Source organism: Marmota flaviventris, chromosome 12, assembly GCF_047511675.1.
Source record: "Marmota flaviventris isolate mMarFla1 chromosome 12, mMarFla1.hap1, whole genome shotgun sequence".
In the NCBI taxonomy this organism is placed as follows: Eukaryota; Metazoa; Chordata; class Mammalia; order Rodentia; family Sciuridae; genus Marmota; species Marmota flaviventris.
In genome coordinates, this window is record NC_092509.1 from 57,130,396 (window position 1) to 57,153,812 (window position 23,417).

The 23,417-nt window shown below is 44.5% G+C and overlaps 1 protein-coding gene across 2 annotated transcripts in view; it reads right to left on the bottom strand.

Moving 5' to 3' along the window:
* The window catches only part of Stum (stum, mechanosensory transduction mediator homolog), a 63,941-nt gene extending 47,443 nt beyond the window's left edge, over positions 1-16,498 (bottom strand). For both annotated transcript variants that reach the window (XM_071600019.1, XM_027954729.2), the window contains exon 1: positions 16,297-16,498. In XM_071600019.1, coding sequence (XP_071456120.1) covers positions 16,297-16,498 — 202 coding nt within the window. The remainder of the gene's footprint in view (positions 1-16,296) is intronic.
* Between the last annotated feature and the right edge of the window lie 6,919 nt (positions 16,499-23,417).

A 23,417-nucleotide genomic window follows, 5' to 3' on the forward strand; every position in this document is an offset into this window, starting at 1 on the left:
CTACTTCTCAGAAGTCTGCACACAAATCACACAGGGAGGAGGGGGGCACAGAATCAGAAGTACCAACCAGAACCTTTTTTGCTTTTAAAATATGTAATTGGTATGGCTATCAAAGGGGATCTTTTAAGCAGATGATGCGCTAATTTTTGGTGTCTTTTGTAAAATTTAAAATGCAATAGGCGTATTTTGATGACTCTTCTCATAACAAGGAATCACTGGGGGCTTTAACAATGCAAACAGTGGAGGTTCTTTTTGTGAGAGCAGGAAGAAAAATCAAACCATGCAACTGATGATTTCATTCCTTAGTTGGTCTCAGGCGCCACAGGAGGGGGAACAGAAGGGAGGAGGGGGAGAAAAAGCAAAATGATAAACACAGGGAGTGGAGACTACGCTGGACTGACAGATGATTTACTTTCAACAGCTTTTTCCTGTGGCATGAAGAGCAAGGAGGAGTAGATGGTTAGGTCTAAACACAAGCAACAAACTAGGCTGATGTTGCATCTTCCAGAATGAGGGCTTCAAGAAAGAGCAGGAAATAGAATTCCTGGGGGGTACCAAAGCTTCTAGCCATCTGAGATGAGAAGGGGCAGAAGCCTGGATTATGCCACTGGGGAGTCCTCAGGACAAGAGGGGACAGACCAGAAATCTCTGAGCCACATTCCAGGGTCCAGAGCTATCCGAGGAAGAGCTGGGGGTGAGGAATCCCACCTGGCCCCTTCTCAAACCTCACCCACCTCTGGATTTGTCCCCTCCCCCCAACCCACTGGGACTATGGCATCTTCTCAGCTCCAAGAGCCATTTGGAAGCCGGACATCTATGCTTTTCAGATGACAGCACGCTCTGGCTTCATGTACCAGATGTTCCAGAGCTTCCAGGAAGACTATGTTTGAAACCAACTTTTTCAGGAAAACAAGAGGGAGGGAGGAGGGGTAGTCAGTGAGGTGCAAAGGCTGGAGGTTCATGATCTCACAGTCCACTGGGGGGTGCCAGAAACAATCTTCTCTGTGCCACAGGGGCTTCCAGCAGGAACCAAAGGCTTTCACCCTTGAAATGCTTGTGATTAGCAACAACAGGAGACCATTGCCTTGCCTGGGCCTGAGCATGGGCATCCAGAGGGAAGGGTGTGGTTGACTGAGTCTGGAGAGTGCTGGCACTGGGATATTGGTAGGGGCTGCAGAATGGAAGCCATGCTTATAGACAGGAAATGAGGAGGTCCAGGGAGCCAGTGATTCAAGTCATAGAAGTCAGCTCTTTGGGTCCAGAGCAGACCAGAAATGATAGATAATTGACAAGGAAGTGGGAGCCAACTAACCCAAGCTCCAGTTCTCTTTTCTTGCCCACCTCTTCAAGGACAAGACTTCTCACACGTTCAGTGGGATGGGTCAGGATGTGGATCTCCATTTCCCATCAGCAGGAAAAGAAGCTAGAGCCTACCTTCACACACTTCCTACGTCAAGGTGCATATAGCTCTGATTTTACTTCCTCAGCACAAACAAAGAAGCAAGAATAATAACCATTCTGTTTCAAATAAGCTCCAAGTGGAGCCAAGGTACAGACAAATGAACACTCTCAGGCCACAGGTGCAGTTACGACAGTACTGGAGCTGGAAGCCAGGATTCCAGAATTCAATCCAAGGAGGCCACAGTCTCCCTGAGGAAGAGGCACACTTCCCAGTCCATGATCAGTCAGTAAGTATGGCAGGGATACTACTGGGTGCACTGCACTGGGCCACACTTTGGAGAAAAACAAACAAACAACAACAACAAAAAAGGTATGTAGTAGGTAGACCAGATAATCCTGAGGAAGATGCTTGGTTTTAATGCATATTCTATCCATCACCCTATCTCCCCTTAGAGCGTTGACTATCTTCAGAACATAGGTGAATTGCCTTCAGATATATGTTAAGAATCACTTGCACTTCCCCTCATGAATGGTAGTAGTGCCAATGCCCCAAGGTCTGAGATGGTTGGTGGGGACCCCCTAAAATATGAAATGGGGGGATGGAAACAACCCTGTGGCAACATAATCATTCACCCACTCTCTCCCCTGTGTCTACGTTCGAGGAGGGCTTTGGTGAATGTCCAAGCATTTCCTGAGTACCTGCATACTGACACAGGGTAGACTCTGCTTTCAAGTCCTCAGGGGAACCCACATATGGAGTTTGCAACCATCCTGAGACATAAGCTGTATTGGGCTCAGATGAGAAATTAAAAGAAAAATAAGCCACACAGTGGTCCCAAGAGTGGGCCCAAGCAGTTGAGTATCTTGCCAGACCCACAGATTTTCTGTTTGCTTTTTCTTTAGCCCAAATCAATTCCCAAGCACCAAGGCTCCTTTTCTCAGAATGTGTCAGTCTTAGAGTCCAGCCATTAGGAGTCAGACTTAAGGCTACCCAAGCCTTTTGGCCAAGATCAACCTGGGAGCATGGATGAGTTGGGGTTGCTACCCTTTCTGCCTTGGGCCTCAGAACCCCAGCTGTTTAGTCCTAAGATGGTTATGTTTACTTTTTTCCCTTCTGAGTCAGGCCACAGGATGATTACTGGAAGGATTCCACTTGCATGGTTCACCCACATGACCCCTCAGAGCAGCCAAGACTAGGGGGCAGCTCTCCCATGCCCAGTCTTGGCATGCATGGCACAGATATTGGTTGGTGGTTTGAAGTGGTTTCTTTGAGGTCTGTGAATGGTTCCTGGACCCCAACTGAGATGTCAAAAAAGAAGAATAACTAAGAAAATACAGACTTCTCCAAAATAGCTTTGTAGCATTGGGATATGCTCCAGCTCTGGCTGAAGCACTCAGATTCCTGGCTGGCCCCAAAGGAAGGCTACAAATACAGCCTGTTAGACCCCATGGGCCACTGAAGAGAATCCAACTGTGTGCTCTGGCCTTGGCCCCCTGGGAAGCTAATTTCAGTTATAATCAAGCGTATGCTGATGGAGCCAAGGAACACCTCAGATTCCCAAATGGCTGCAGTAAACTTGTTGTGCCCTTAGGGTTTTAATGATAGGGGTCCAAAATTTCCTTTGGAGATCTTGGCCTTGCAAATCAATGCCTCCTTGTGCCATATCTTTCTTCCTGTAGCCTCCCAGATGGCTCATGATTTAGTTAGAGCTGGTAGACCTTAAGTGAAAGAAGATGTGACTGACTTAGGGTACAGTAATTTGGATTTCTGGGCAATTACTATGTCATGAGTATTTAGTTTGGCTTTTAGCTGTCTATATTTTTAAATTTTTTTTATTTAAAATAATTTCAAGCTGGCAAAAAATTTGCAAGAATCATGCAGAGAAATGTCTACTCTTCAGATTATCAGTTTCTTTTCTTTATATATATATATTAGATGGACACAATACCTTTATTTTATTTGTTTATTTTTATGTGGTGCTGAGGATTGAACCCAGTGCCTCACACATGTGAGGCAAGTACTCTACCACTGAGCCACAAACTCAGCCCAAATTATCAGTTTCTAACATTTCACTACATTTTTCCACAACATTCTCTCTCTTTATTTATATTCTCTCCCCTCCTCAAACCATTTGTGAATAGGTTGCCGACATGATGACCCTTTATTCCTTAATACTTTAGTATGTATTTCCAAAGAACTAAGATATTCTTTTATATGTTTACAGTATGGTTATTAAACTCAGGAAGCTTAATAATAATAAAATACTTTATGTAAGCTCCACGCGGTGGCGCACACCTGTAATCCCAGCTACTCAGGAGGCTGAGGCAGGAGAATCCCAAGTACAAAGCACCTCAGCAAAAGTGAGGTGCTAAGCAACTCAGTGAGATCCTGTCTCTAAATAAAGTACAAAATAGAGCTGAGGATGTGGGTCAGTGATTGAGTGCCCCTAAGTTCAACCCCTGGCACCTCCACAAAGTGTTTTTTATTTAGATTAGGTAAAAATGAGTCCACATTCCAATCTTATCAATTTTAAAAATAAAGAATGCCCTTCTTGGTATCCTCTTCCCCTTCCCACGGATTCCAATTCAAAATCATGTTTTTGTATATAGTTGTCATGTTCTTGTCCCCTTCAACCTTTCACGACAATGATATTTTTGAAGACTACAGGACAAGCATTTTGTAGAATGTCCCTCAATTTGGGTTTGCCTGATGTTTTCACATGAATAAATTCAAGTTATTACCACTGGACACATCAAAAATTGATGTGTCCCTCTCAGGATATCACATCAGGAGGCAGAAGACATCTGTCTGTCCCTTATTGATGATGTTAATTTTTAATGACTTTATTGAGATATCATTCACATATCCTAAAAGTCATTCCATTCAATAATTCAGTGGCTTTTAGTATACTCAGAGTTGTGCGACCATCACCATTGATGTTAGAACATACAGAATGTTTTCATTACCCCATAGACAATGGCAGTCACTCCTCATCCTCCCACCCCAGGCCCATTCCCCAGCAACTGCTTTCTGTCTTTCTGGATTCACCCACTGTGGACATTTCATATCAATAAAATCACATAGTATGTGGGTTGTGTGATGGGCTTTTTTCATGTAGCATGATTTTTTTTCAAGGATTAGGGCATCTTAATTTTGTTCACCCAGTCAAGGTGACAATGGTCTCTCCACTCTGATTTTCCCCCTTGCAAGTTATAAGTATTCCAATGAGAGATATTTTAAGATAATACAAATAAATATCCTGCTCCTCAAAAACCTCTTCCCCTAGATTTACATTTGAGGGTAATAGCCCTTAATGATTAAAAAGAATTGCTAAGATTGGTCACCTCCATCATTCCCCTGACACCTATCTATCTTTAGTGACATGACTTAAAAATAATTATGTAATTATTTAAAGTAATTATGGCTTGTGGGCCTATTCAGTTACATCATAACTGCTCCAGTGAGTCTCCACAGAGCAGGCTGCCTGTCCCAGAGATATAACAGCTCAAACCTTTGCTCTTGTCCGTGTTCCTGCCCTGAGGGATTAGGGCACCGAGGACTCCTCAGAGACATGCATGCTGTCATACAATATGCTCCCTGCCACCCCTATCCTGTGTGGAGCCCTGAGGATCCTGACTCTACTTCCTTCTAAGATAGGCAAGCTAAGAAGTGACATGGAAGCTGTGTCACTTGAGTAAGATAGCACTGGGCTAAAAGAGCAGGACCTTATGTGAGTCAGCTTTCTGTTGTATGACAAAATACCTGACAAAATTAACTTAAAAGTAGGAAAGGTTAATTTTGGTTCACAGCTTCAGAGGTTTCAGGCCATAGCTGGTTGGCTCAGTTGTTTGGGAGCCTGTGGTGAGGCAGCATATCATGATGGGAAACATGTGTGGGGCAAAGCTGCTCACTTCGTGGTGGCCAGGAAGCCAAAAGGGAGGAAGGTACTAGGGTCCCAGTATCCCCTTCAAGTGTATGCCCCCAATAACCTAACTTCCTCCCCTTGGGCTCCTTCTCTGAAAGGTTCCATCACCAAACCTTGAACACTTCGGCCTTTGGAGGATGCTTCGATACAATAACACATCTGCTCTTGACTCCATTGTTCCAACTAATACAATGTATATGTATCTTCAATTTAACAAATACTCGCTGGAAGAGCAGCAGGTGCTATGAGAGGTAGAAGATAAGTAAACCACAGCATTCACCCTCAAGGAGAGGATTTCACACAAGAGGATTAAGGCAACCACAAAAGAACCAGAATTTAAGACAGAGCAAGAGAAATGTCCATTCCAAGTGATTCAATCATTCCAAGGAAGGAGGAGTCCACCTCACTGGAGTGGTGAAGAAAGGCATTTGAGGGCATTTGAAATATGCCATGAAGGCTACATAGGAGTTAGACTGTGATGGCGGGGAAGGTGTCCCAGGCAGGAAGTACAGCAGGAGCAACATGCATAAATAAATAAAGGGAGGGAAGACACGGGACACTCACTAGACCCTGAGGGGTCCAATGTGGAATAGGAACTTAGTTCAGTGGACAGTGGGGAGCTACTGAAGAGCTCAGAATAGAAGGCAATGATCGGAGCTGAGATATGAACAGAGATGTGCTTAATCTGCTAACATAGAAATTCTATTGGCATGGTAAGGTAATACCACAGCCCCCCACCCCAGGTGCAACCTGGGAAGTTCCATTTCCATCTAATGGCTATTGTAGAATCTGTCGGCAACTTGCCCCAAGAGTGACACTTCACAGGCCAGTGCTACACCCCTGACCAGAGCCAGAGAGCCCCTTATTCCCAGAGCAAGTGGCTGCCTTCCCATGGTCACACCTCCCATCCAACTGATGCTACTGGCACCAGGCTATTCCATTTCCGTTGAGAAACTGTCCCAATGGAGTGTTTTTCAAAGATGCTTCTTTGTAAAACATAATATGCCAACCTCCTAAAGTGTTCCCTTGCCTCTGGACTGCTTCTGGTCCACCTGGAGCATCAAGGTGAGCCTTACTTTCTGAGATGGGGTTTCCTGCCCCTGTAGAACTCTGAAAGAGCAAGGCTATGGGGTCTCCAACCAACCCCTCTTCCTCAAGAGCACCTGTTCTAAGGAGTTCTTGTTGTAGGAAGCTTAGGAAGTTCTGAAAGAGAAGTGGCCAAATAGTGAGATTGCAATGAGGGCTGTGGAATGAGCAAAAAGCTGTGAATTTACTAAAGACCACCCAGTTGTACAATTTGAAAGAGAGACTTGTGAGTCAGCTGTGGTGACCCACGCCTGCAATCCCAGGGGCTGGGGAAGCTGAGGCAGGAGGATCGCAAGTCCCAGGCCAGCCTCATCAACTTAGGGAGGACCTAAGCAACTTAGCAAGACCCTTTGTCAAAATAAAATAAAAAAAGGGATGAGGATGTAGCTCAGTGGTAGAGCACCTCCCCCACCCTGTTTCAATCCCCAAAACTGAAAGAGAGAGAGAGAGAGAGAGAGAGAGAGAGAGATGCAGACAGAGACAAACTTGTGTGGTATAGTAAATATTTACATATAAATATTTATCTAGAATAAATATAATATCTAAAATCTAGTATAGTAAATATTTCTCAATAGCATTTATTGTGATGGGGAGAGGCTAGGGCAGTAAGGAGAAGGTCCTGGTGGCCAGCTCTGACCTGTCCACAATCCTCTCCAGATTTTTATTTACTCTGGAACATGCAATTAATTCAGCAAATATGAATTGACCCTCTACATCAAACCAGGCAGGAAGGCCAGGGTACGGGGGTAACCGCAGGTGAGATTCTGGGGAAGACCCTGGAATAAATGGGAGATCCCTTTTCTTGTCTGTAAATTGAAGAGGGTTAAAGAGGCCCTAAAGTTCCTTGGCCTTAGGAAAGTTGGATCATTTTCTTTTTGTTGAAGTTTCTGGAATGTTCTTCACCAGCAAAGTCAAACTATTCTCGGCCTTAGGGTCAAACTTCTCAGTCAACAGAACTGGTCAAGTGCTTGGCTAAACAGAGAACCCTGGAGAGAACTTCCACACATTTAGTTCAAGGACAGCCCTGGTATCATGTCTTTTTAGTTGGTTCAGAAAAGTGACTATTTTTCCAAAGTAATTCAAGACCTTTCATAAAATAAAGGCATAGTTAATCCCCACGTTCTGCCTTTCAATTCAGAAAATATTGTCCCCTTATCAGCTTTCCCCTAGAAATGTCATTCCTAGCATGGCTTTGAGAAAATGTACTCAGCCTATGCCAGGGAGGGTTAGCACTCCATTCTCAAGGAAAAAAGTCCCTTGCTGAAAATGAACCTGCCACCCCACACTGCCCCAAGTGACAGGGTTTCAAGATTAGGAACCACTGAGTACATGTCTTGAGGCTATGGGAAAAAAAAAAAAAACAACAAGAACTGTCCTCTAATTTTTATAGTAAAATAACTATCGGTAAAGCCTATGGGGACCTATCTGTACCCCACTAAACATACACACTGATTCACCACAGCAATGTCCCTACAACCTTTTAACAATTTATAAAGTTACCCTCAAAGACACATCCCTTGCATAAGTCCAGGGTTTGAAGAGGATCATGTAGAAACCTTCCACTTAGTGTGTTAAACAAAACCTAGAGAATGTGAGCTCTTGCCCTTCACCCCAATGAGTCAGGTGTGTGATGTTAATCAGGTGCTATAGTTTGGATTTTGAATGAGTCCCAAAACCCAAACGTAAAGGCTTCACCTCCACGGTGTCACTATTGGGAGGTGCTGTAGACCTTTAGGAGATGAGGCCTGTGGGAGAACCATAGGTGATTGGGGACATGCCTTCAAAGAGCACAGTGGGATCCAGTCACTTCTTCTTCCCCCCTTTTGATTCCTGGCAATGAAGTGAATGGTTTTGCTCTGCCATATGCTCCTGCCTTGCCACAGCTCAAAGAAATGGGACAGATCAATCACAGACTGAAATCTCCAAAACCATGAGAAAAAATTAACCTTTCCTCTCTTCTCTTTATAAGTTAATTATCTCACTTGTTTTGTTATAGAAATAGAAAACTGACTAACAAAGATGCCTAGAAGGAACTCCAGGTCTTAGCTCTGTCAGACATGCGGGACCAAGAAGCTGAAAAAGGTGGAAGTGCTTGTTGCACAGCACGTCCATCCGCTGGTGTCACCCTGAGAAAGACTCCAGGAATGATCTTGGGAATAAAGGCAATTTGTCAATTGACATGAATGCTAATTTATAATGATAACACTTTACAACCATGGAGTGTTTTGCAGTTAACAGAGCATAATGACCTTGTGAGGCATCTAAGCAGAGATTATTATTTCCATTTTTACAACAGAGGAACAGAGGGTCAGACAGAATAAGCGACCTGCTCACAGTCATGCTACTGAGAAATCAGAATGAGCCTGAAGCCTCCTCCTCCTGGCTCACCTCCCTTTTCATGATGCTTTGTGGCATCATGAATCTGCCCAGAACTGCAATCATTTAGTTCAGTGTCCTCCAGGTCACTCTGTTCAGCCTGTTGCTCATTTCCCAAGTTTCCAAGTTTGCTAGGAAAGCATCCCCTCACTGCTGCAAATTGAATTGCATGCTCCCTGAAAGCACAAACCCCCATCTGTGTTCATGAGTCTGCTTTCCCATTAGCCTGTCAGCTCCTGGAAGTCAGGGATTCATCTTCTTTGACCCAGCTCCAACCACAGACCTGGCATATAGTAGGAGCACAAACACGTTTAGAGAGAGAGATGATGCTGAAGTCACTTGGAAGTCATTCTCCTTTGCTTAGCAGGCTGTCTACACTTCATTGAAATAAAACACACATCTCTTACTGACCACTCCATTCCCACTAATGGCTATCTTCCTCCTCGCATCTCAGAAGAAATGCAAATTTTGTTTACACATCTACTTGAAATTACACAGGTCCAAACTGAGATGTGCTGCAAGTGGATAACACATGCTGGATTTTGAGAGCTCAGTACACAAAAATGGAAGCATAAAATATCCCATCAATGATTTTGTCTTGTGTATTGAAATGATAATACTTTGGATATATTACCTTAAGTTAAATATATTACTAAGGTTAATTTTGCCTGTTCTTTTTTACTTTTCATAATACAAGTGAAATATATATATATAGAAAATTTTAAATTCCATGTATGATTTAGATTATATTTCTATTGGACAGTTCTGGTCTATGGTAGTATAGAGTTTTACTCTGAGTGACATGGGAATTGTGAGGATTTGGGGTCAAAAGTGACATGATATGACTCACTTTTGTTTTACGAAGATCACTTGGTTGATATGGTAAGGACAGACTGTAAGGGACATCAATAAATGCAAGCAGACCTTTTAAGAAGCTATTGAAATAATTCAGAAGATGGAGGCTTGAGCCAGAGTGGTAAGAAGTGGTCAGATAATTAATAGAATTTGAAAGCAGAGCCAAGAGTGTTTCCTCACAGATTGGGTATAGGGTGTGAGAAAAAGAGGACTCGAGGATGAGTCCCAGTTTTTGTTCCAAGTCAAAAGAACGATGCCATTTTACTGAGATGAAGAAAGTTGAAGGAGAGGCAGATTTGGGGAAGAAGACCAAGAGTTTGGCCAAGTCTAGGATGTCTTTGGTTTCTAAGAGGAGATGTGAGGAAGACAGTTAGATATAAAACAGTTGGAGTTCAAGGCTGAGCTAAGGATCTGAATTTAGGAGGCATCATCATGAGATGGCAATTTAAAGTCCAGAGATTGGTCAAGGTCATCAAGGGAGTAAGTACAGGTAGAAGAGAGAAGATCAAAGTCAAGAAGAGGGCTGGGGATGTGGCTTAAGCGGTAGCGCGCTCGCCTGGCATGCGTGTGGCCCAGGTTCGATCCTCAGCACCACATACAAACAAAGATGTTGTGTCCGCCGAAAACTAAAAAATAAATGTTAAAATTCTCTCTCTCTCTCTCTCTCTCTCTCTCTCTCTCTCTCTCTCTCTCTCTCTCTGTCTCTCTCTCTTTTTTAAAAAAAAGTCAAGAAGATGGTATGCTGGGGAATTTCCAAGTTAAGAAGAGCAAGAGAAACAGAGAAGAAGCCACAAGATATAAGGAAACAGAAGCCAAGTGAAGAAATCATTTCAAGGAGCAAGAACTCCACACTACTTAGAGGGCCAAGAAGAGGAAGGCAGAGAATTGACCACAGCCTTTAGCAACTTGGAAGAGATTGCTGACCCTCACAAATGCAGTACAGCTGAGTGATAGGGGTGGAACATGAATAGAGAGGATTCACAAGAAACAGAGAGGAAACTGGAGACAACAGAGAAGTCTTACAGGGAATTTTGCTCTAAGGGGTGGGGGCGACGAAGAAATGGGCAATGGCCAGAGAGGGGTACAGGCTCAAGAAAGACTATTTTTAGAAGATGAGAGATAATTTCGGCAGGTATATATGCTTTGAGGAATGAGCCAGTAGACAGAGGAAAATCAATGATGCCAATACAGTGGTAATTCTGCAGTTTCTCTCTAATCTCCAGTGTGCTTATCTTACTCTTTCATGTTTCATCAACTTGAAGTATCACTTACTGAATTTATGCTATGATACTTAAGAGTTAGCTTGCCTATACCACTCCTTATCTCCATGTTACTCTCATTCCAACTTTGTTCCAGCACATCACTATTGTTCCATGGCCCCAATTTTGCCAGTGCAGTTTATTCACCTGTCACTTTGATACTATCTGTTTCTTAATCTGTCAACTATACCCAACATCACTTGATTCCCCACTTTATATGAAGTGGTTATTCATGTCTCTAACTCTACATATTAGTCAGCTTTGGCACATAATTCTGGGACAGTAACAATGCTAACAACAAAATCTCAGCAACTCAAGCTGATTTCTCATTTACATGGCCTGTTATGCCCTGTTTCTGATGTGTTGGGAACCAGGTGGAAACATAGTACCCCTATGAGACCTGCCATTATTCTTGCAAAAGGAGAAAGAACAATGGCAGAATCTAACAATGCCTCTTACAGTGTCAGTTCAGTATGTCCTGTGCCACTTCTATTCCTACTTCATAGGCCAAAGCAAGTCACATGGGAAGCCTGCTATCAATGAGCAAGGAAGGAAGTATTCTCTCCCTACAAGAGGCAGCCAAGCCATATGGCATCAGGTGGGAATGCACAATCATCCCCTTTCAGGGAGAACGGTGAATAATTGGGAACAATAATTTTATTCTCTCACAGTTCCACTTCTCTCCTCTTTCATTCTCCAACTTCTGCAAGCTGTGTTTTTCATTTTACATTGTCAAGGTGGGAAATCTTTATATGCTCCTTTGTAGCTATTCTTAAGAAGTCTTCAGTGGTTTGCTGTTGGCTTTAGAAATTGAAAAGCACTGAGCAGCATTTATATCATTATGACTAAGCAAATGTTCTTGACTGCAGAGTAAAAGAGCCCATATCCTGTACCACTGTTCCAATGACACAGACCTGTGCATTTAAGAATCTATCTTAAATTCTACCACTTACTGCAAATCAGGCCACATTTTGGATTGCTTCATGTTTGAGTTATGCCTTTCATAAAAATGTTTTTTTTGGTTTTCCTGAAGTTTATGACTACCTTTCCTTTTTCCCTTTGACAGAAGAAACATATGCCTTGTGTATCATAGCCCTAATATTTTCCTAATCCTTCCTCACTTTAATTATTGTTTGGCATCTTCCTATTATTTTTTGAAACCTACTAACCTTCTGATCTCTTTGGGCAGTTTGCTTCACCTTGGGATCTTAATGATTTTGCATAGCTTTTTTATCTTTATTACCTTATGGGTTTTGCTTTCTTTCTGTTTCTTATTGCAATCTTGGTTTCTCACAGTGTCCCAATTATAGTCTCTATTATATGGACTATTACCTTCTCATGTCATCCTCAGAGAACCTCTTTCCTGGAGCCTACCATCCTTCCACTGTAATGAAAACTCACTGCCCTCTAGGTTAATTTCATCTTGGGGTTGCTTTTTATGGCTGCCAGAAGTAGGGTTGAGAGGAGGCAAACCTGCTTGGTCCAAGCATCCTCAGGCCTACTTCACTTCTATATAAAAGGCTTTGGACCAGATGATCTCTAACGCCTGTTCCAGGAGTATAATTCTGTCAATGTGTATTCATTTATAGCAAACTGTTTCAAGGAGAAATTTAAAATAGTTGCTGCTCTCGAGGAATTTACAATCTATGTAGCTAGGCAAAGAATGAACTCTCAGAACAGTAACACAAGGTCATCAATACAAAAGATGCCACAAGGTAGGCATGATTAATCATCTGTTTGAGTCTCAGGCCTAAAGGAAAGAGACATAGAAACTGAGCCAGCCTATGGTGCTGTTACTGGAGAAACAAGACTTTAATGGTGTCAACGAGTAAGCAGTGTATTAGGGATAGATTAAATGTTTGTGTAATATTGAACAGTAGATTAATGGCCAGCATCAGTGTGATGGAGTGGTTAATGGTCAGTCCTCCTTCCCACTTGCCCTGTCCCTATCTGAGTCATCAACATTTTTGTCTTTCCAAATCACAATAGATATAATTTTTAAATATGGAAGCACAGTTATAATCCTTCACTGACAAATTCTATGACCATTTTGGGGCATAGCAATTAATTTTCATTACATGCATAAAAAATGGCATATATACATCTACACCTTCTATTGGACATGAAGATACTGGCAATGATCTTAATCAGTAGAATTTCACTAAACAGGGCTGGGGATCACTCTCTCACAATAGTCCATTTTAAGAAATTGTTTGTCATGTTCCAATGAGGAGTCAGATGATCATAAATTACCTCCCCTTCCCATGCACTTCCCAGGAGAGGAAACATCTCTTTTGTTATGAACATTATCCTGATAAGTACTGTTGCTTGGATAGAGAAGAATCTGGGGAATTTTAAGGATGGGGCTTCTCCAAGGTCCTGAAGACTAGGTAGACCTGAGACACCTACATCAGAGGGGAAAAAAAGGCCTATTCTGTCATCCAATTGGCAAACAAGGAGAGGACTTTTAAGGAAGGAAGTTTCCAGAAAAATGAAGGAATCTTTGGGTCAGTGGTCTACATGGTTCCCAGGGAGTGGGACTGTAGTAAGGATGGCAAGTGTTTGGGGTCATAAGATAGATAGATTTCCTCAGAAGGTTCTAACCCACCACTACTTCTGGAAGATGCTCTTTCCAACCCTCAGGAACAATTAATTGCTGATAAAATACTCTGTTCCCTGCCCCCATAGCACTCAGCAAAGTTTTATCAATTTTCCTTAACAGTCCAGGACATCTTGACTGATTCATTCATTCTCATACACCCCATTGCCTCACATATGATGGATGTCTGTGTTGACCCAATGAATGAGTGAACACATTGAAAGGAGCAGCATTTCATCAAAGAGCAGAAACAGCATAGATGTTCAGTTGTCACTGGATATTCCAATAAGGCAAGAGGACTTGGAGAAGATCTGGGCTAAGGAGAGGAATACCAAGAGCTGGTGCCAATTCAAACCATTCCTAGGCAGAGGTAGTCGGGGTGAGGGGGGCAGGAGAGGGGTGCAAAACAAAACAAAACACCAACTATCTGCAAGATTTGCATGATCTGTTGAGGTCTCCCCACTACAGGTGGAGAGTTGAGCAGAAAGAACAGAAGTACTTAGAAGCAATGCTGCCACTGCTACAGCAACCCCCACCTGGATATGGGATCAGGGCTCAGTTCTACAGAAGAGCAAAGTAGCAGGATAGACCCACCATCTCTGGTCATCTTCCTACACACCTGACCCTGGGCTTTAGGTAATCATATTTCATCCTCCCAACAATCTGGAGAGACAGGTATCCCTGACTTACAGATAAGAAACACTACCAAGGGTCAGGGAGTTCACATTCTTTGTGGACAGGAGACAGGACCTGTGCACCCAAGAAACTATACTGTAGCAAAATGGGGGCGGGAAGAATGCCTGGGTTAAGTCACTGAAAATTCAGAAGTCTTTACACCCATGTCTCACCTGTTTCATTACTTTTGCAGTTTGCTTATTTCCCCTTTATTTTCTCCTGGCTTCTTAGAAAGTTGTGTGTGTACACGCACGTGCATGTGTGTGTTTAATTAAAATCCCATGGGATTCTGATCTAACAAAGCCAACTGGGAAGGAACTGAAGCTGGATGCTGGGAGGACGTATCAGGGTTGAGTTGAATGGATGATGTCATTGAAGCTAGGCTAAGGATAGAAAAGGTACCTAGCCAGTGAGACCCAGCTGGGCATGCAAGGTGCATGGATGGGCAGCTGCTATCTCCTTGGCAGGTCTCCCACAGGGGTGGTTCCCTGGGCAACAGGAACTTTTGCAACCACTCCCATCTGGCACCAATGCATTTGTTTCCTCAAAAGCCTATAGGGTGGCATTTACTTCACCACTTAAAAAAAAAAAAAGTAGAAACCAGATGCTTATGATCTTTACATTCTCCAGAGAGATGAAAGGAGGTCTTTTTTTTACTCCAGCAGGTAGAAATTTTTGACACAACTAAATTAGCATCAGCTTGCCTCCTGAAAGTCTCTAAAGTACCAGAAGGGCTGGTCTGATGACACCAAATCGGGTCAAGGGAACGGAGTGAGGTTGCTGAAGGCATGTCTGAAGAGGGAAGCCCAACTAAAGACTACTCAACTTTCTGCTCAAGCAGATAGAGCCCCTGGCCAACACAGCCCCCTGGGGCTCATATGCAAATATGTGACAAGGGGAAAATGAACAGGTCCTCTGTGGGTGGGCATGTCCTTGGTGACCACTTCCGTGAGGTCCCTTCAAGCTGGCTAAGAGCAAGGCCGTGAGAAAGGCCAAAGTAAAACACAAAACCACTTGGAGCTGACCTCTGCTCTTGGGAACTCGGACCCATGTGCTGCAATTGGCTAGCCGGCAGGGGCAGGCTTTCTCCAGAGGTGAAAGCAAGAGGTGTCAGCCTCTCCCCCACCCCCACCCCCAGCACCAGTGAGAGGGGTCACATCTCTGCACACAAGATCAGTGGCTAGTGGTCAAGTTGGAGGTGGGGGAAGAGGTATAGGCAGAGATCTGGGGTTGAGGGAGGGAGGGTCAGGAAAAAGGCTCATTCTCTACCTCTACTCATCCTGCATCACTACCTCTGTGATGGACCTCTGTTTTTAATATTTAGAATATCAATGCCACCAGGGCCCCTCCAGGCAGCCTGAATCCAACACAAACTTACATGGGCCCGCTCTCCGCTTGCTGTGGATCACCTTTGGCCAGCCAGATGCAGTCCAAACCCACATGCATCCAAACTAATAAAATCGCCCACCATCCTCTTGGCGCCCTGCGGGGGTGCTGGCACTCGGGAAGGAGGTGGAAGAGACTGGTTAAAGAGCTCTCTCTCCGCGAACGCAGAGGGGGTTGCAGAGTGTCCCCTATACTCTGCTTGCCTCCACTTCCCCTAGATCCACCAACTCCTCAAAAGCCACCAAGTTGGCTCTAGAGCCCTTCCTGCTCTGGCACCACTCTCCTGGAAGGAACGGGCTTGCATAATATTTAGAATATCGATGACACCAGGGCCCGACCAGGCAGCCAGACGGATTGCTAAATGGGTGCGCAAAACGGAAAGGAGGGACAGAATTCCCGACGCCTGGACAGGAGCCTAGCCCAGAGACCTGGGAGCCGTCGGGGCCACCGCCCGCAATCTCCAACGTTCCTCACAAAGTTTCTAGCTCTTCCCAGCCCAGTCACCTCGCCTGTGGATTGGAGACCTGGGAGTGACACCTCTCCTGCGGAGTGCCCATTCCACACTCTTTTGCCACCTGCTAGCGGACACTGGGAGCACCGACTGGCGAGCGCGGGCGCAGCACTTGTAGTCGGTGGGCGCCCCCGGAGTGTCTCCAGCTGCGCCCAGCCCCTTTCCTACCAGCCCTCCTGAGGCTGGCCCCGGATCTCAGGGGTCACAGCTACCAAGTCTTACCCAGTCCTGGCACGAAAGTGTTGAGGAACAGGCAGATGACGGCCACGGGGAAGGGCATGTAGGGGATGGCGGCGCGCAGAGGGCCCTTCTTCTCGCGGACCTGAACCACCACCCCGCTCGACGAGGACGCCCCCCGGGGGTCTGCCGCTGCCACCGCCGCCGCCGCTGCTGCCGTCTCGGCGTCTTTATGCGAAGACTCCATGGTCAGGCACGCTTTCCGGGAGCCGGGCTACCGATGCCCGGGATGCCGCCCAGCGCACAGGAACAGGCGACCGCCGGCTTCGGGCTCCGTATGCCGCGCGACTCCCGGAGAATTCCGCCCTCCCGCGTCCCCACACGCCTGGCCCTCTGCAGCTCGCTCCGCCGCGCTCCACACCCCCGGCGGAGGGCGGGGAGGGCAGCGTGACACTCTGTGACAGCGCTCCGACGCCCCTCCCTGCTGGGTCCCAACCCCGCCCCCCTTTTAACCCCTCTCCCCCCCAAACGCATCACTCAAAAGAAATGAAAAATCAGGGCGAAGGGAAGAAAGTAGAGAAGAGGAACGCAAAGACAGCTGGCTGTCCACGTGGGATGAACACACCTCGCCCTCCCCGGACAGGTGAACCCCAAATCTCGCCGAAGGAACAGCACGAACTAGGCGTGCATGCTAAGCTGACACCGTTGGCAAAGCGTCAAGGATGAGTCCCGTCCTCTGGGGGATGCATTTAATGCTAGGGCGAAGGGAGCACGGGATACCTACTGGTATCCTACTAACCCTCCTGGTAGCTCCTGGTACCTACTAACCCTCGGATTCGTTCTGACTTAAATGTATTTCAAGTCACGGAGAAAAAGCAATCCAGGTTCCATGATGGAGCTGCCAGCAGAAGCTACAGCTTTTCAAACACCAAGCCAGGTGTGTAGATTAGGAGACACTGATCTACACACCCACACCCACCACCACCTCCACCATCTCCACTACCACTACCACACACTCTGGTCCACGCACTGATTCGAAAAGAGAAAAGAAGTGCGCCTGCTGCAGAGGAGAGGTGCGGGTGTTGAGAAGCATCCCCTGGACTGTGCTGGCGGGGGTGGGCGAGGTGGGAGGGGGGTCACCACAGTCTTTTGTGTACTCGACGTAGTGAGGACACAGCGCCGTCTGGTGTTGACAATTTGGCAGTTGAGATAAGCAAGATTTGGCGGTGTCCCAGACGGCAGCAGGAGACCCCCTATGGAATTTAATTTTCTCAATAATACCTCTTTCACTTCTGCATCTGGAAAGAGTAAATGGATGAAAGTAACCTCTCACATGAGGAAGATTCAAGGCTTCAGAATTATCCAGATATTCAGCAAATCGTCTGAATAATTGGAAGGAGACAAATCTACTTCCTTCCCTGTAATCCTCTTTTTTTTTTTTTCAAGAATAATAGTGATTGATGCTAAATCGGTCCAGGGACTCAGAAGATGCTAAAAGCACTCAGATTATTTTATAAGTGTCTGATAAATCATTTTAAAAGCAAATGGCCAGGGGTTAGTGGTGGTATTAACACACACATAACTAGTTTAGGCCTGGCAGTAAAAAATGTTTTAGTTTCTGTTTAGCCACTAATTACCTGTATAGCTTAGAAGAACTCATTTAGCCTTTCCTGGGCTTCAGTTACTGCATTTGTAAAACCAAAGCAAGATTCTATTTAATACACATTATGGAAAGCCTACTATGACTCAGGTTCTAGGGAAATAAAAAAAAATGAATAAAATTCAGCCCCTGCCTTCAAGAATCAGTTAGATGAACTGAGGGACACTGACAACCACAGTGTTAGAATTACAGAGGCAGTGACAAATGCCAAGCTGTGACATGCTGAAAGTGCTGCAACAACACGGACCTGTCTGTGAAACCAGCCAGTATGGGGAGACATCAGAGGAGGTCTCTCCAAAAAAGTGACACTCAGCAGGCCTTGAACAAGAGTAAACAGATTTCTTTTATTTTAAACAAGCACTTATTTAGCCAAGCATTCTCTGCCAGGCACCATTCTAAACATCTTACACCCTTTAACTCATTTAATTCTTACCTCAACTCTATGAAGTATTATTTATTACCCAATTTTACAGATTGGGAAATTAAAGCTCGGAGAAATTAAGTAGCCTGCACAGAGTCATCTACTTGAAGTGACAGAGCTGGGGTTTGAATGCAGGCAATCTGGCTTTGGAATCCATTTGCATAACCATTATTTTATTCAAAGATCTAGAAAACAGCCCACATTCCTTGGATATTCTTTTGCAGGATACCTGGACTGTTTTAGAGCCACTTGATTTTTATTCCTGGAAAAAAAAAAAAAGAGGATTTTAGAGAAAGAAATGAATTTGCATCCCACAATACTCAGATGATCTCATGAATATCTGGTCATCTTCCTGATATCCAGCCAGAGTAACAGCACATACGAGGTCTGAAAGCCTAGGAAAGTAGCGAATATTCCAGGAATTGCAGTATGTATGGGACTAGGGCTGGGATGGGCAGGAACAGGAGCTGTATCTGATGAGGTGGGCAGGAGTTAAAGGAACTTGGACTTCATCCTGATGGAGATGGGGAATCACTGAAACATTTTAAGCAAGGGAGTGACATGAATGTTCCAGTTACTATTGCTATGTAACAAATTAGCCTCAAATTTAGCAGCTTAACACAACCATTTTATTTATGATCACAGTCTGTGGTCAGGAGATTGGCCAACCCACAGCTGAGACATTTCTTCCTTGCTTTGTGGTATCCAGAGCCTCAGCTGGGAACACTCAAATGGCTGGTGGCCTGAACAGTTGGGGTCACAGAATTCACTTCTAAAAGAATTTTCAGGTCTGGTAGCTGGACTGGGAGAACTTGAAAACTGGCTCAGCTGCAAAGTATATGACTTGGCTTTTTCCAATATGGCGGCTGGGTTCTGACAGAGAACTTCTTGAGAGGAGGTCTCCAGAGAATGAGCATTGCAGGGCCCGTGGAACCTGCATGGACTTTGCTGCCCTCACCTTGGAAGTCACACATCTTATCACTGGCGCAGGGCTCTGATCAAAGAAGTCACAAGACTGCTTAAGGATAAGCCCACCTCTCAATGAAGGAGTGTTAAAGAAAGAGGACTCCAGGCTTTGAAACCAGCATTATAAGATGTATTGGTTGGGAAGAGCACTTGGTCTATAGTGAGAAGGATAGGTTGTGGGGTGCCCATGTGGAGTCTGGATGGGAGAGCTGTTCCCAACCTTCAAGGATGCAGAATGGGAGAAGACGCCCCAAATCATAACTGGTTATTATTAGTAGACAGAGAAATTGTTGAGTTTGAGGGGTCTGAAGAAATTCAAGGGGGAGGGTGGGCAGGTCCTCGTTGATTAAATGGCTAGCATAGATAATTGTCCAGATGGCTGCTGGCTATTTGATCAAACTGAGGCTCAGCCAAGCAATTTGGGTCACAGAGTTAGGAGGCATCGACATATGCTAATGATAGTTAAAGCCCTGTATGTAAATGTGGAGTAAGGGCAAGGAAAGTCACTAGAGGGTTCTGCAATTAAGCAGAAAGAAGGAAGAGGAAGGAAGCAGTTTAAATAGAGAAACATGTTTCCCAGAAGCCAAAATAGGAAGATTTCAAGGAGGATGCAGTCAGCAGTGGCAAATGCCACAGAGGGATCACATAATCTCAAATACCCATTGGATTTGGCAGGTAGGGGGTTCAGCTCTCCGGGGTCTCACCCACTGTGTCCATTTCCAAGGAATTCATCCATTTCATCAAAGTTGTTGGATTTGTGACATTCAGTTCATCCTAAGACCTCTTGGGATCTTTCTAATATCTGTCAAATCTGCAGTGCAGCCCCCTCTCTCATACCTGATGTTGTTCCTCTGCACTTTTCTTTTTCTCTTGAATATGTGTGAAGCACTCAAAGTCTTGCAAGAGGTGTCTCAAGCATCTGTTTGACATTGTGACGATGGCTGACATTTGTAGGAGAGTTTATTTCATGTAAGAATAGGCCTCCAAATAAAAGTTAAAAACCTTAAATCATAATCTTCAAAAAAATCAGACACAAACACAACAAGGGAAACAGATCAAACGATTGCTTCCATCAGCCAAATAATTCATCTAGGCCAAGCATTGGGTCTGGAAGATAAAAATCTATTTTTTGGCCTTGTTCTGTCATCGGCTTGAATAAAGTACATCAGCTTTGGACTTCTCTTTTTACCTGGAAAAAAAAATTGCTTAAGTCAGCTTCCAACTGCATAAGGAATTTGCATTCCAACTGGGATGGCTTCCTTGGGCAAGGACTGGTACTGAGGCATGGACAGTGGAAAGACAGACTTTGAAGCTCTGTGTCTTTGGACAAGTTTCATAACATCTCTGAATCTTAGTCCCTAAAACAGTAAATAATACCTGCCTCATTTGGGTATGTGTGGGAACGAAGTGAGATAATATGTGTGAAGCACTCAATAAATCAATGGCAACTGAATCAGAACCTTTTTTACCCCAAGTGATAGAAACCCAACTCAATTTAACTTATGGGGAGAAAAAAAAAAAAGAACAGGGACAGGGGACACATCCCGCTTTGGGATATGTCAACTTGCCTAGGCCCCCAGAATTCCCTTTCTAAGTTGTTTTCATTTAGGAATCACTACAGGAAACATTTTCTCTCAATTGAGGTAGTCAGCAGCCATTTTGAGGTAGACACATACCCTAAAGACCTTTGAGTCAAATTCTCTTTCAGGTGCTGTGGTGAAGGAATTCTGCAGATGTGATTTAAGCTCCCCAATCAGCTGACTTCAAGTTAATTAACAGGAGATAATCCTGGGTGAACCTGACTTAAGCTCTTTACCTGGAAACTTTAGGAAGTTTAGGACTTCCCTGACAGAAACACTCCCAGTAGCTGCTGGGTCAACAATTGCGGTCCTGTGCCCCTGGATCCTTCTTCCAGCCTGCAAACTGTGGATACTATCAAGCTTCTATCCTTGCCATGGGTTCCAGCCCACTTAGGGCTTTCACTTTACTGACTGCCTGCCCTAAGCAAGACCCTAATTGTGTAAGCTAATTCCATGTAAGAAATCCACCCTCTGTCTACCTATCAATTTACTATGCTTTGAATGTGTCCCCCAATTTTGTGAGCTGGAAATGTAATCCCAAAGTTACACGTTAATGGTATTTGGAAGCTGGAACTTTGGGAGCTGATCAAGTCATGTGGACTCTAGTGGATGAATTTATTTGTGAGTTAGGGGTTGTTGTGGAAGTGGGTTTGTTATAAAACTAAGCTCTTTCTGGCTTGCTCCCTCACCATGTGAAGCCTTCCAGCATGTTATGATGTGACCTAAGGACCTCACCAGAAGCTGAACAAATTGCGGCGCCATGCTCTGAGACTTCCCAACCTCCAAAACCATGAGCCAAATAAACTTCTATTCTTTACAAAATAACCAGTCTCGGGCATTTTGCTATAGCAACAGAAAAGAGACTAAAACTCATCTATGTATCATCTATTCGATTCTGATGCTTCTGCCTCTCTGATAGAGCTCTAGGTGATATAATGGCCTTACATAACTGCAAAGTACAAAGGAGGTCTGAAATTTCCCCCACCCCCACCCGCCACCTCTATCCTGCTTCCTTCTGTATGTGGCTTCAATGACCTCTGAAAACCCAGAATTACATCCTGCCCAGCAAGCCCAAGAAAAAAAGACTTCTTTCTTTCTCACAGGAAAGCAATTTGATTACTCCATCTTGGGTAATGAGCCCACCTCTAGAATCAGTCTCTGTTGCCAGTGTGCTGGAGTTGAGTACCAGGTCCTGTGATGGGCAGGATACTATGATTGACACAGTCTCCATCAAACCTGAGAAGTACACAGACTTGCTTCCAAAGAGATAGATGGTACTGTGATAGATGGTACCAGATAAGGGACTAGGATGCATGCTATAGACAAACATAACTATTATGATCACAGTCTACTACAAAAACAGTAAGTGGACTGTTTAGTAATTAACCTTCTAAGTCTCTTGAACTACATGGGCCACATGTTTGGACTTCCTTCTCCATGCTGACTTCCAGTGACCCATCTTCTGAGTGCTTTTATAAGACACAGCCTACTCATGTGAGATGTGATCAGAGTGCCAGCTTGGTTTCTGTTCACATTTGCACTCTACCCAGCTGCGATTGGTCAGACCGAGTCATCTCTCTGTGCCTCCTTTATCCATTTGCTTAATAGGACTTTACATGTCTATAGCCTTCCCATCCCAAAAGAACAGGACTGTGGAATTAGATCATAACTTGGAAGAGTATTATCATTTCAGGTCTTTGGAACAACTGGTTCATTTTTCTGATTCCTCTGTGGGTGGGGTTTCCCCTCCTCCTTCCTAAAGAGACACTTGCTCTCCGCCCTCAGCTCCTGAAGCCCATAATGGTGTAATATTGAAAGGAGCAGGATAAGGGGGAAGAAAGGCTTCTGAAGTCAAGGGTAACAAGTGAAGGCTTGAGGGCTCCATCCTCCGATCAAGTGCCCTGCTGTTCTCAGCATGGAGCTCTGTTCTATTGGAAAGGCCCTCTTTTCTGTGGATCTCTTTAATATTTTTTACAGTGGGGTCAGGGATCTTGTCTGTAGAAGAACAATCAGATAAGGCAGTCTAGATTTGTTTATGGAGTTCTTTGGAAACTTATGCTCCGAGGAAGTCAAAGGGAAAGGGTGACAGAAACTATCCATCCTGGAAGGTTGAGCTTGGACACAGCAGCTCTGAACAGAAGGCACCTAGGACTCTGCTATGGGTTGGATCTTAAATGTCCCCCAAAAGCCCATATGTTAAAAGCTTGATACTCAGGGTGGCACTATTGGGAGGTGATGGAGTCTTTGAGAGGTGGGGCTTAGTAAGAGGTCTTTAGGTTATTGGGGGTGTGCCCTTGAAAGTGATTATAGGACCCTGGCCCCCTCCTCCTTCTCTTTTCATTTCTTGACATAAGGTGAGCAGTTCACTCTGCCACATGCTCCCACCATTGCCAATCTTCATACCTACTATAAGCCTAAAAGCACTGGGTCCACCTGATCAAGGACTGGAAACTCTTATGAGCTAAAATAAACCTTTTTTCTTTATATGTTGATTACCTCAGGTATTTCTCATAGTGATAAAAGCTGACTAATATATACC